This window comes from Marmota flaviventris, chromosome 2 (genome assembly GCF_047511675.1).
Source record: "Marmota flaviventris isolate mMarFla1 chromosome 2, mMarFla1.hap1, whole genome shotgun sequence".
Taxonomy (NCBI): Eukaryota; Metazoa; Chordata; class Mammalia; order Rodentia; family Sciuridae; genus Marmota; species Marmota flaviventris.
In genome coordinates, this window is record NC_092499.1 from 178,033,713 (window position 1) to 178,047,483 (window position 13,771).

At 38.0% G+C, this 13,771-nt stretch overlaps 1 protein-coding gene across 5 annotated transcripts in view; it reads left to right on the forward strand.

The window, feature by feature from the left end:
* Tpx2 (TPX2 microtubule nucleation factor) overlaps positions 1 to 13,771 on the forward strand; it is a 54,266-nt gene that overhangs the window by 12,602 nt on the left and 27,893 nt on the right. For 3 of the 5 annotated variants that reach the window (XM_071608824.1, XM_071608825.1, XM_027945305.2), the window contains exons 3-7: positions 169 to 343; positions 5,647 to 5,766; positions 8,488 to 8,614; positions 11,354 to 11,479; positions 12,542 to 12,667. In XM_071608824.1, coding sequence (XP_071464925.1) covers positions 238 to 343; positions 5,647 to 5,766; positions 8,488 to 8,614; positions 11,354 to 11,479; positions 12,542 to 12,667 — 605 coding nt within the window. In that variant the 5' untranslated portion in view covers positions 169 to 237. The remainder of the gene's footprint in view (positions 1 to 168; positions 344 to 5,646; positions 5,767 to 8,487; positions 8,615 to 11,353; positions 11,480 to 12,541; positions 12,668 to 13,771) is intronic. The other 2 variants (XM_071608826.1, XM_027945306.2) reach the window with 2 other exon arrangements.

A 13,771-nucleotide genomic window follows, 5' to 3' on the forward strand; every position in this document is an offset into this window, starting at 1 on the left:
TGTATTTTATTTAGAGGCAGGGTGTCACAGTTGCTTTGTGCCTCGCCATTGCTGAGGCTGACTTCGAACTCGTGATCCTCCTATCTCAGCCTCCTGAGCCGCTGGGATTACAGGCGTGTGCCACTGCTTCTGGTTGCAACCAAATTTCTGAATCATTTCTTTCCTCAGAAGGTGACCTGTTGAGAAAAGTGATACAAATACTGAAAAAAACCTGCTCTTCTGCATTAAGGGTGGACAATGTCACAAGTTACAACAACTTATTCTTTTGATGCTCCTACGGACTTCATTAATTTTACATCTTTGGATGATGAGGAAGATTCCGAAAACATAGATTCATGGTTTGGTAAGTGCTTTCTCTGGCCATTTTACAATTAGTGGCTTGATTTTCTCCGAGTACCTTTCAAACATAGAGTTATTTATCTGGGCAGTGGTGTACATCTATAATCCCAGCTACTCAGGAGGCTGAGGCAGGATGATTGCAAGTTTGAGGATAGCCTGGCTGGGCAATTTAGCAAGACTTTGCCTCAAAATAATATCCAGCCAGGCATGGTGGCACACACCTGTAATCCCAATGACTAGGGAGGCTAACGCAGGAGAATTGCAAGTTTGAGGCCAGCCTTAGCAATTTAGCAAGGCCTTAAGCAATTTAGCGAGATCCTATCTCAAAAGAAAAGAGGCTGGAAATGTTTCTCAGTGGTAGAGAGCTCCCCTGGGTTCAGTCCCTAGTACTGCAAAAGGTAAAACAAAACAAAATGAAAAAACAAAGAGGAATTAGAAGACAATTTTAATATACAAACCCCTTTATGCACCAAGATACTTTGTCATCCCTGACTTGATAGAAATATATTTGACTTTTGACCTACATGGGTTTGAACTGTATGGGTCCAGTCATACATGTTTTTTTTTTTAAGATTTGTGATAATTTTAAAAAACTTGCCAATTGCAGAGCTTAGAAGTTTCAGAAAGTTCAGTATGCCATGAATGCACAAATTTTATTTTGGCATGGGAGGATGAACTGAAAGTCATCCTACCATTGAGCTACATCCCAAGCCCTTTTTTATTTTGAGATGGGGTCTTACTAAGTTGCTGAAGCTGCCCTTGAGCTTGAGGTCCTCCTGCCCAAGCCTTCTGAATTGTTGGGATTACAAGCATGTGTCACTGCTTTTCTAAGGAGCTATTCACACTTGCAGATTCCGTACTTTTGCTTTTGTTCATTGTACATTGTTCAGTGTTGCCACTTGTTTAGTGATAGTTTTCAGAGTTTCTGATATAATGTGTATTCATTTCCTTTTTCTTTTTCCCTTCTTCTGGAGATTGAACTCAGTGGTAGCCCATTTGCCCCTACTCCTACTCTTCCAGTCCTGCTCTTCCTTGTGCATGCCTAAAATTTGTTTAAACAATATTTTATTTTGTCATTTAGTACCATAAAATATGTACAAATCAATTATGAAAAGTTAAAATGTATCAAAACTTAGCATACACAGACTCTTATGGACTATGTATGGTGCCATATGCTGAGAGAAATGTAAACAAATGTAAAGATGTGACATTAAATTATAACTGCAGGGGGCTGGGGCTGTAGCTCAGTTGTAGAGCGCTTGCCTGGCATGTGTGAGTAAGGCACTGGGTTTGATCCTTAGCACCACATAAAAATAAACAAAAGCATTCTGTCCATCTATAACTACTAAAAATCATAATTGCATAAAATTAACTGTAGTAATACTATATTATTGTTACAATTTTGTAATTACCCTCATTGCAGGGAACCTAAAATTCTCTGCAATTTTTTTAAAATATTGTTTTAATAGTAGATGGGCATAATTTTATTTATTTATTTTATATGTGGTGCTGGAGTTCAAACCAGTGCCTCACGCATGTGAGGCAAGCACTCTACCACTGAGCTACAACTCTAGCCCTCTCTACAGAGTTTTGACTGTGAGAGAGTGCACCCCTAATTATCAAACTGTTTAATGGTTGGCTGTAATTAAAATGCCCAATATTTGGGGAATGGACTGTAAGTACAAATGAATGTTATTTTGTAATTGAAAATGACAGATATTCAGGCTTTGAGGATGTATAGGAAAATCCAGAGGAAACAATGTTCAGTAAGTCTCCAGGAGGCATACATGTCTGAAATGATGATAGCCACAAGAAATCTTATAAGCAGGGCGCGGTGGCACATACCTGTAATCCCAGTGGCCTGGGAGGCTGAGGCAGGAGGATCTCCGGTTCAGAGCCAGCCTCAACAAAAAGCAAGGCACTAAGTCTCTAAATAAAAATACAAAATAGGGCTGGGGATGTGATTCGGTGTTTTGGTGCCCAAGTTCAATCCCCTGTACCAAAAGAAAAGAAATTTTGCTCTGTATCATTTGACATAGACTATAATATTACAACTTGGATATTGACATTGATGTAATATGCCAATTTTACTCAGATTTCCCCGATTTTACTTTATTTCATTTTTGTGTGTGTATATGTATTAACATATTCATATTATTCTGTGTGTATATGTATTAACATATTCATTTTATTCTAAAATTTATTCAATTTTATCACTTGTGTAGGTTCATGTTTCTGCTACCTCAGTCAAGATCCAAATGTTTTATTTATTTTTTTCTTACCAATGCTGGGGATTGGACCCAGGGCCTCTTGCATGCCATGCAAGCAAGCACTCTACCAATTGAACTATACCCAACCCTTTGCATAAGTCCCCCACCCTCCCCTGCCCCCACCCTCGCCACCTGCCTCTTTTGCTATATTGGGATGAGTTAAAATTTGTGATGATTGATTTGTGCCTTAGCCTCTCAAGTTATTGGGATTATAATATTGGGGATTAAACCCAGGGACACTATATTACTGAGCTTCATTCCTGGCCCTGTTTTATTTTTCATTATCATTTTGGGGGTGGGTATTGGGGGGTGAACTAAGGGGTGCTTAACCGCTGAGCCATGTCCCCAGCCCTTTTTTTTGTATTTTATTTAGAGACGGTCTCATTGGGTTACTTAGGGCCTCACTAAGTTACTGAGGCTGGCTTTGAATTTGAGATCCTCCTGCTTCAGCCTCCCAAGCTGTGGAGATTGCAGACATGTGCCACTATGCCCAGCTATTTTTTATTATCTTATTTTATCTTTGTTTATTTACTTACTTTTTGAGATGGAATTTCACTATTTCCCAGGCTAGCCTCACACTTTTGGGCTCAAGAGATAACCCCCTATTTTAGCCTCCTGAGTAGCCGGGACTATAGGTGTGTACCACTGTGCCTGGTGTTGCCCTTTTATAATTACATTCCCTCTGCCCGCCCTAATTCATTTTCTTTTAAATATGTATTTTTTTAATTTGTAGATGGAAACAATATCTTTTTTTTTTTTTTTTTTTTAATTTTTTAATATTTATTTTTTAGTTTTCAGCGGACCCAACATCTTTGTTTGTTTGTGGTGCTGAGGATCGAACCCGGGATGCACGCATGCCAGGCAAGCGCGCTACCCCTTGAGCCATATCCCCAGCCCGACACAATATCTTTATTCTGTTTTTATGTGGTGCTGAGGATCAAACCCAGTACCTCATTCCAGGCGAATGCTCTACCACTAAGCCCAAGCCCTAGCCCCCAATTCATTTACAAAAAAAATTTTTTTTTAGATGTTGACGGACCTTTATTTTATTCATTTATTTATATGTGGTGCTGAGAATCGAACCTAGTGCCTCACATATGCTAGGCAAGTGCTCTACCACTGAGCCGCAACCCCAACCCCCCCAATTCATTTTTTTTTTTAAGAATTTTTTTTTTTAATATTTATTTTTTAGTTTTTCGGCGGACACAACATCTTTATTTGTATGTGTTTCTGAGAATCGAACCCGGGATGCACGCATGCCAGGCGAGCGCTACCCCTTGAGCCACATCCCCAGCCCCCCAATTCATTTTTAAGTGGAAAGATTTTGCTCCTAAAGACCCAGTCCTCAATAACAGAATTACCTGATTTGATTCTGTGATGTGGCATATAGTCTGAAGCCAGGCCACAGTATGTTTTTTTTTTTTAATAGTCATAGATGGACAACATGCTTTTATTTTTTTAGTTTTTTAAACCCAGTGCCTCACACATGCTAGGCAAGCACTCTGCCATTCAGCCCCAGCCCTGGCCCCATGGTTATGTTTTTACTTAACTTTGAAATAATAATGTGAGATCAGTGGTTGATGAGGCCCCTTCATTTTATTCTTTCTCATGTCGTCATCCTCCTTGAAGGAGAAATCAATATGCGGTAGGGACAAAAATGAATCCTTTGCAGCCATACTTGGCACTTAAGTATAGTGTCCCAATGTGATGGCATCTGCCATTCTCTTGGGAAAGGATTTTAGTGGTATCCATTGTGAATCCTGAGAGGAGTGGTCTGTTGGAAATGGTTTGGGAGGAAGGGGTATATAAGAGGGCTAGCTATCCTAGAGGGGTCTTCCCCATGTCCTTGCTTCTCTGGAACCTGGAGGAAATGCCTGGGCTGTCTGAGGATTTCTTTTTTCTTTGTTTGGTGGGCTAGGGATTGAACCCAGGGGCTTGTGTTTACTAGGCAAGTACTCTACCACCTGAGCTATATCCCCAGCCCCTGAGGATTTCTTTTTCCAAGATTGTCTTTTTTTTTTTTTTTTTAAATTTATTTATTTATTTTAGTTTTCGGCAGACACAACATCTTTGTTTGTATGTGGTGCTGAGGATCGAACCCGGGCCGCACGCATGCCAGGCGAGCACGCTACCGCTTGAGCCACATCCCCAGCCCCCCAAGATTGTCTTTAAACAAACAAACAAACAAAAGAATGAAAGAAAAAGAAATACTAGCATAACAATACTATTACATACAACTTGGCAGAAAAAAACTTAATCCCACAATCTTTCAGAACTTTCTTATTTTAATATATTACTTTCCACTTTTCTTTCAGATAATCATGTCTTTTTATACACTTGCAATCAGAGCATACAGGCACAGAGATGTTATTGCTGGGGATCACTGCATTCCTGCAGCTTTATCAGTGTGGTGTTGGTAGAATAGACTTTTCACTATTTTGCACAGCAGAACCTAAGATAAAACTATCTTAGTTAAGAGAGAAGCTAGCTCTGCTTCACTTGCATGCATTGCACATGCATGTCTCATCTTGTCAGTTGTAGAAGCAGGTCTGACTATACAATATCCCTTGTAAGTCCTACAGTTCCTGGTGGCTACAGTTTACTTTAAGAGGAACATAATGTATTTAGATAGTAGACAAGGCCAGGTCATGTTTGTATGGCCCTGACTGTGTATCAAGCAAAAGATAAGGAGCTATTTACATTCGCAGATTCCACACTTTTGCTTTTGTTCATTGTACATTGTTCAGTGTTGCCACTTCTTTAGTGATAGTTTTCAGAGTTTCTGATATAATGTGTATTCATTTCCTTTTTCTTTTTCCCTTCTTCTGGAGATTGAACTCAGTGGTAGCCCACTTGCCCAGGTACTCCTAACTCTTCCAGTCCTCCTCTTCCTTTTGATTGCTAGAACTTTGCTTGTTCTTCCTAAACAAATTGGAAAGATACTGGAAGGGGCTTTATTCCCTATTTTAAGTACCTGGTGCAAATTTGTTTTGCTTTTATTCATTGTTTGGATGATGATGACTTTGCTTTTTTGCAGATGAGAAGGCCAATTTGGAAAACAAGTATCCTGGGAATGGGACAGGAGGGCTTTTTCAGAGCAAAACTTCTGTGAAAAAGGCTAATCTTCAGCAAGCTAATGACACACCTTTGAGACCAGGTAATAAAGAACATTTTTAGAAAAAAGTTTTTTGACAGAATGTGGGACAGTGTATTAGGAACCTGAGGACCTGGGAAATTACCTAAATGCTATATCTCTTGATTTATTATTGGTGAACTGGGCTAGTTAATTTCTTTTCTTTCTTTCTTTTTCTTTTTCTTTTTTTTTTTTTTAATATTTATTTTTTAGTTGTAGTTTGACACAATACCTTTATTTCACTGATTTATTTTTATGTGATGCTGAGGATCAAACCCAGGGTCTCACACATGCAAAGTGAGCACTCTACCACTGAGCCACAATCCCAGCCCTTCTTTTTTATTTTTTTAAAATTTTTTTTGGTTGTAGATGGACACAATACCTTTATTTTATTTTTTTATGTGGTTCCGGGGATTGAACCCGGTGCCTCATGCATGCTAGGTGAGTATTCTACTACTGAGCCACAATCCCAGCCCCTGAGCTAGTTAATTTCTTGATGATCATAAAACTAATCTTGTTCTAATTATTATTTTTTTTATTTCTTGGAACTTGAGCTAATATAAAATTTTATTGCTAGGTGCCTAAGTATTGTTGTTTTATGACAAAACCTAACTTGGGTCTGGTTGGGAAACAAAACAGCAGAAGAGAAGAGTGTACTGCTTACCATTATATATGAATTCTTGGACTTACATATTGATTTTAAAAGATGATTGAGCTGGGTGTGGTGGCACATGTCTGTAACCCCAGTGATTTGGGAGGCTGAGGCTTGAGGTCAGCCTTAGTAACAACAAGATCCTGACTCCAAATTTAAAAAAAAAAAAAGAGAAAAGAAAGAAAGGATTAGGGATGTAGCTTAGAGGCAAAGTACCCCTGGGTTCAATCACCTATTCCAAGGGGAAAAAAAAAAGATGATTGACATTTAAACTGGTGGTTACTAACTCTATACAATATTGTCTCTTTGATCAGAACAGGAGCAGCATGCATTCAGAGGTCCTAAAACCTGTTTTTCTTTTTAGTTGTAGATGGACACAGTACCTTTATTTATTTATTTATTTTCTAGGGTAGTAGGGATTGAACTCAGAGGCACTCAACCACTGAGCCACATCCCCAGCACTATTTTATATTTTATTTAGAGACAGGGTCTCACTGAGTTGCTTAGTGCCTTGCCTTTGCTGAGGCTGGCTTTGAACTTCCTATCCTCCTGTCTCAGCCTCCCAAGCTGCTGGGATTACAGGTGTGTGCCACTGCACCTGTCTATTTTTTTTAAATTTATTTTTATGTGGTGGTAGGATTGAACCCCATGCCTCACATGTGTTAAGCAAGTGCTCTACCACTGAGCTACAACCCCAGTCCCTAAAACCTCTTGAAAATGATTTTTTAAAAAAAGTAATGGCTCGGTTGAGATATAGTTCACTTATCGTGTAATTCATCTACTTAAAATATCAGAGCTGTGCACCTATCAACTTAATCAATTTAGAACATCTGAAAATTATCCTGTGGGTAAATCTGAAACTGATCTCAGTCACTTTGTAACTAGAGGGGCTGTATCAGAGATATAACCATATTTTCAGTGAACTTGATTAGTTCATAGTCTGTGCTGCTAGGCTGACTTTCAAATAATTGATTGTGGGTATAGATGGTATCTGTTGAGTTCAGGAACAAGGACCCTGAACTTTGGTATCCATCTGTTTTTTTTTTTAGTTGTCAATGGATCTTTATTTATTTATATGCAGTGCTAAGAATCGAACCCTGTGCTTCACGATGCTAGGCAAATACTCTACCACTGAGCCACAACCCCAGCCTGGTATTCATGTGTCTTTTGCTTTTTCTCTTTTGCCTGCCTGCTTGCCTTCCTCCCTCCCTCCTTCCTTCCTTTCCTCCCTTCCTTCCTTTCAATACTGGGAATAGAATCCAAGGGTGCTGGGCTGTGGTTCTGGCTCAGAGATAGAGCACTCACCTAGCATGTGTGAGGCACTGGGTTTGATCCTCAGCACCACATAAAAATAAAATGAAGATATTGTGTCTACCTAAAACTAAGATAAATGAATAAATAAATATTAAAAAAAAAAGAATCCAAGGGTGCTTTACCAATGAATTATATCCCTAGTCCTTCTAACTTTGTATTTTGAGGCAGGTTCTTACTAAGTTATTGTGGCTGGCTTAGCAAGATCAAAGTTTTGGTCCTCCTTTTTCAACCTCCTGAGGTCCTGGAATTACAGAGTTGTGCCACTGCACCCAACTTGCATACTTTATTTCTGCTTTAACCATAGTAGCTTTTAAAAAATGTTTTATTTTGATGGGCTGGGGCTGTGGCTCAGCAGTGGCGCACTTGCCTGGCATGTGTGAGGCACTGGGTTCAATTCTCAGCACCACAGAATTGAAATGGAGGTCTGTCAATAACTAGAAAAAAAATTTTTTTTTAAATTTTTATTTTGAGACAGAGTCTCGCTAAATTGCTGAGGTTGACCTAGAATTTGAAATTCTTCTACCTCAGCCTCCGGAGTTGCAGGAATTATCGGCATGTGCTACCACTTCCGGCAGCAAAATAGCTTTTATAAACAGACTGCTACATAAGATATCACTAGAACTAAGGGTTCCGTTGCTTAGGAAGGGTGTGTGTGTGTATGATTTCAACCTAGAATTCTGTATTAAGTCATATATAGCTATACTTATATATGTCTATATCTTTTCTAATCTATTGCCTTTTGGATTTGAGTGCCAACTGTTTTTTTTTGTTTTCCACAGTTGACAACATTTATTACAAAGAGGCTGAAAAGGAAAATCTTATGGAATATTCCATTCCTTCAAATGCTTGTTCTTCCCTGGAAACTGAGAGAGCCGTATCAAGAAATACTCCAACCCAGCCTCAGAGGTAAGTCTGTATTAGGGCTCAAAATTATGGTTTTGCTGGTGGTGCACTTCCCAGCAACTTGGGAGGCTGAGGCAGAGGATTGCAAGTTCAAGGCCAGCCTCGGCACTCAGCAACTTAGCAAGGCCCTAAGCAATTTAGGGAGACACTGTCTTAAAATTTAAAAAAAGAAGGATTGGAGATGTGGTTTGGTGGTAAAGCACCACTGGGTTCAATACCTGGTACCAAAAAGAAAAAAAGTTGTGCTTATAATCATTTTCAAAAAAGTAATAACCCCGCAGATCACTTCCTATGTGTCCACTGTGTTACACTCTTTTTTTTTTTTTTTTTTAAATTAGTAGTTGTAGGTGAACAGCATGCCTTTATTTTATGTGTTTATTTTTGTATGCAGTGCTAAGGATTGAACCCAGTGCCTCACATGTAAGCACTCTGCCGCTGAGCCACGGCCCCAGCTCTGTGTTACACTCTTTATGTTACCTCATTTAACACATGAATTGTAGCTTGTAAGCTTAGTTTATAGAGCTTAGTCATACTAAGTTGCTTGCCCAAGGCAAGTCATTTCAGAGCTAGAATTCAGATCCTGATCAATCTGGTTCCAAAAGCTTTGTATGCATTTAATTGTTACATCTTCCTGATGTCATATTTTTTAAAGGTTTCATTTTTATTTATTTTATCTCTCTTTTTTATAACTTTATTTATTTTTATTCAGTACTGAGGATCAAACCTATTATCTCACATGTGCTAGGCAAGCACTCTACCACTGAGCATCAGTCCCAGCCCCTGTTTCTTTTTTATTCCTCAGTGTTTCTCAAGCTTTCTCATGGTTATATTTGCATAGTATCTTTTTCTTTATACCCCCCCCCCCCACACACACACTGGGATTGAAAAACTTTGAGTGCACATGCTAGGCGAGTGCTCTAGTACTGAATTACATTCCTAGCCTGTTTCTCTTTGTTCTGAGACAGGTCTTACTTAGTTGCCAAGGCTGGCCTTGAACTTGCAATCTCTTACCTCAGTCTCCTGAGTAGCTGGGATTAGTCATGTGCTATTTCACCTAGCTTGTAGATTTCTTGCTATCCTTTAACTTTTGACCTGTTTTTGACTTTTATTATCGTCACTTTTATTTGTGGTGTTTGGGATCAAACTGAGGACCTTATGTATGCTAAGTGAACACTCTACCATTGATGCCCACCCCTGATTTTGATTTTAAAGCTTATCTTTTATAGATAATACTTAGTGAGATCTTGCTTTTTAATCCAATCTGATAATCGCATTTTGTTTTAAATGTTTATATTTGCTTTTACCATTTCTGTATTATAATCATGAATTTAATTAAATTAGATCTGCCTTTGTACTTATTGTTTTCTATACATCTCATCTTTTGTTGTTGTTCTGATTTTCCTTTCCTATATTTGTATGTTTGCTTATTTATTTATTGTGCCAGAGATTCAACCCAGGGCCTTGCACATGTTGGCAAGTGTCTACCACTCAGCTCAACCCTAGCCATCATTCAAATAATTTTTAGTTTTGTATTTTAATTCATCTATTGGCTTTTGAAGTGTGTGTGTGTGTGTGTGTGTGTATGACAAAATTTATAATGAGAACAGCTGCTGAAGACATAATGTTCTTCAGAAACATGAAAATTGTAAAAACTACAAAAGATTATAAAAAACTTAGAATTATTATCTACATTCCAAAAATCTAACTTCTCTTAATATATATGTGGAATTCTACAACACTGAGTGAAATTAAACACAAAATTATACTTGTAGTAGTCTGATTTTTATATTTTATGAAGTTTATTGTTTTCCCTAAGAACTAATATATCATATTTATGGAATGCATGCTTATTTGGTAACATGATAAAGAAGAAGTGATGATTACTGTAAAAATCAAGATGGCAGCTATTGTCAGTGTTCTGTTTCTTATCCTAGGTGGTGATTTCATGAGTCTTCACTTTGTAATTATTTAAGTATTTATTTGTGTTTTGTTCACTGTTTAGTTTCTTGTATTTTTCCAAAGGTAGGGTCTACTAAAAGAAAAAGGAGAAAATAAACACCTTAGTCAATTTCCAGAAGCTCTACTCTAATTTTAAGTCTTATGGTAACAAGCTATGGCAAATTACTAACATGTTGACTAAAAGAGTCAAGCCTTTTCATTTCTTTTGACTCTGACCTATAAAAGGAGGGAATTATATGTGATTGCTGGCAAGTTATTTATTTTTTTTAAAGGAAGTAGAATCTTTCTATATACCCTGGCTGGTCTTGAACTCCTGAGTTCCATGGCCCCCCTCTCTCAGACTCCTAAGAAACTCAACAGTACATTCAACTGTACCTGCTCTATTTTTTTTAAAGAATTTTTTAATGTTTATTTATTTATTTTAGTTTTCGGCGGACACAACATCTTTGTTTGTATGTGGTGCTGAGGATCGAACCCGGGCCGCACGCATGCCAGGCGAGCGCGCTACCGCTTGAGCCACATCCCCAGCCCAACTCTATTTTTTTTTAAAATCAGGTTTATTGAGATTTAATTTATAAATACAAATTTATTTAAGTACCAAAATCTTATTGTTAAATTTCAAAAATTGTCAGCAACTTAAGAGAGGTTAGATTTTTGGAATGTAGATAATAATTCTAAGCTTTTTATAATCTTTTGTAGTTTTTACAATTTTCATGTTTCTGAAGAACATTATGTCTGTAGCAGCTGTATTCATTATAAATTTTGTCAATTCCTCTACCATAGAAGATCTCTTAGACTCTCTGCTCAGAAGGATTTGGAGCAAAAAGAAAAACGCCATGTTCAAATGAAAGCAAAGAGATGTGCCACTCCCGTAATCAGTGAAATACCACCTTCCAAAAGAATGAAAGTGTAAGTAGCCTGAGCGTCTAACTGCTGAGAACAGACATACTGTGTGTGCCTTGTTTACCACCTGTAAGGTTAATTTCTTTCCGAGGGAATAGGGTACAAGTAAAATATGTACATCTGCAATATGTTTGGTGCACCTGGATCTGGGGAAGCTTAAAGCTGTGACCATGATGAGGTAAATTGTTATCTGCATTCTGGAGGATTTCAAATCTGCCTTGGCACAGATTTTATTTCTGTTTGATTCCCTGTCTAAGAGCAAGCTGAATATATAGTGTTGGTTCTTATTTTTACCAGTTAGGAATGTATTTTGCTGCAAGTCATGGTCTATTCAGCTGAAATGTTTAAATAATAGTGATTTATTTGCTTTACAAAGTAGTTTGCTGCTGGCTTTGGTTTAGTGGGTAAATAATGCCAGGGCTAGCATCTCTGATTCTTAGCATTTTTTTTTTTCATACTTGTGGCTCAAGGTGGCTGCTCTGTTTCTCAGCTTTTTCCTTTTGCTTCTTGCTACATTATCACAAGGTAGCTGCTGTATCACATCCATTTTCAAGAGAAGGAGTACAGTAATGGAAGGAAAATGAAATCTTTCCCAGAAGCCTTTGAATTGTATTTTAGTTGCCAGACTACTACCTTGACCCCTTAGTTGCAGTGGAGTCTATTATAGCAAGTTCAGCACTTACTTGTAGTAGCTTTGGTGTATTGGTGATTCCTCCCAAATTGGGATTTTATTAATAAGAAAGAGATGGAATAGATATTAGGAAGGGGATTAGGTGTCTGCCATTTGTTCATTTGATGATGAGCTGATAGAAAGAATCCCATCTTACTCTACTGAATCACCGCTGGTCAACCTTTACCTTGACCTCTGTTGATTTTTTTCAAAGTTTATTCCCTAGAACCTTTGGTATATATGTTCAGATGATACAATTGAAAGAATTATGTGGTTGATACATGCTTACCATCTTAAAAATGAGAAAATTTAAGCCACGTGGTAGATTTGGAGAGGAGGATGGTATGGCATATGGTTTAGGACATTGAGAATATATTTTGTGTCCTTCTGAACTTAAGTTCTATCAACAAAAAGAAACCAGAGGAAGAGGAAGGAGGCAGTTCTCAAGATACTTCTCAAAAGACTGAATCTTCCCCAGAGAAAGTCAAGGGCAGACATACTATGACTTGCACACCACTCATAAAGTAAGTTTCCCTATTTAAATTTTAGAGCAAATAGATTCCATTTACAAAAAGGTACATCCTCATTCCATTTGGTGCTCCTGGAGCTTAGGAAACTCCTCTAAAGTTGTGACCAGGGCAAAGTGAATTGTTACTAGTGTTCTGGAGGGTACTTATACTTTAAATAATGAGAAAAATATGCTATTAAAGTAAATTTAAAATGTAGAAGGAAAAGGTAAAGATTCAGACTACATACATTGAATAGTTTTAATTTTTTTAAGTTGTAGATGGACACAATATGTTTATTTTTATTTGGTGCTGAGAATCGAACCCTGGGCCTCACGCATGTGAGGCAAGTCCTTTATCACTGAGCTACAACCCCAGCCCAACAATTTTCATTTTTAAAAGCTCCCTTTGGCCTTTATCTAAGTAGATACACATACTTTCACAACTGTTAATAAAGAACTTTTGGGTTCCGTTTTTTTTTTTTTTAAAGAGAAAGAGAGAGAGAAAGAGAGAGAGAAAGAGAGAAAATTTTTTAAATATTAATTTTTTTAGTTTTCGGCAGACACAACATCTTTGTATGTGGTGCTGAGGATCGAACCCAGGCCGCACGCATGCCAGGCGAGCGCGCTACCGCCTGAGCCACATCCCCAGCCCTTGGGTTCCGTTTTATTCACTTGCTGTGACATAGTTCAATCATGCCTGCTTGCCTTGTTTCCCTCCCCTCTTTTCCTCCCTTCCTCTAGTCCTCCCTCTCTCTTCTTTTCTTTCCCTTCCTTTCTTTTTTCCTTACTTCCTTTTTTTTTTTTTTTTTTTTTTTTTGTGGTACTGGGATACTGGGTATTGAACCCAGGGCTTTGTGCATGCAAGGCAAGCACTCTACCAACTGAGCTATATCCCCAGCTCCTTACTTCCTTTTATTGGGAATTGAACCCAGGGACACTCTCTACCACTATTTTCCAGTTCTAGTCCTTTTAATTTTTTTATTTTTAGACAGAGTCTGACTAAGTTGCCCAGGCTGGCCTCAGACTTTCTTTTTTAAAAAATTTTTTCTTAGTTGTAGATGGGCACAATAACTTTGTTTGATTTATTTATTTTTATGTGATGCTAAATGTACAAGGCAAG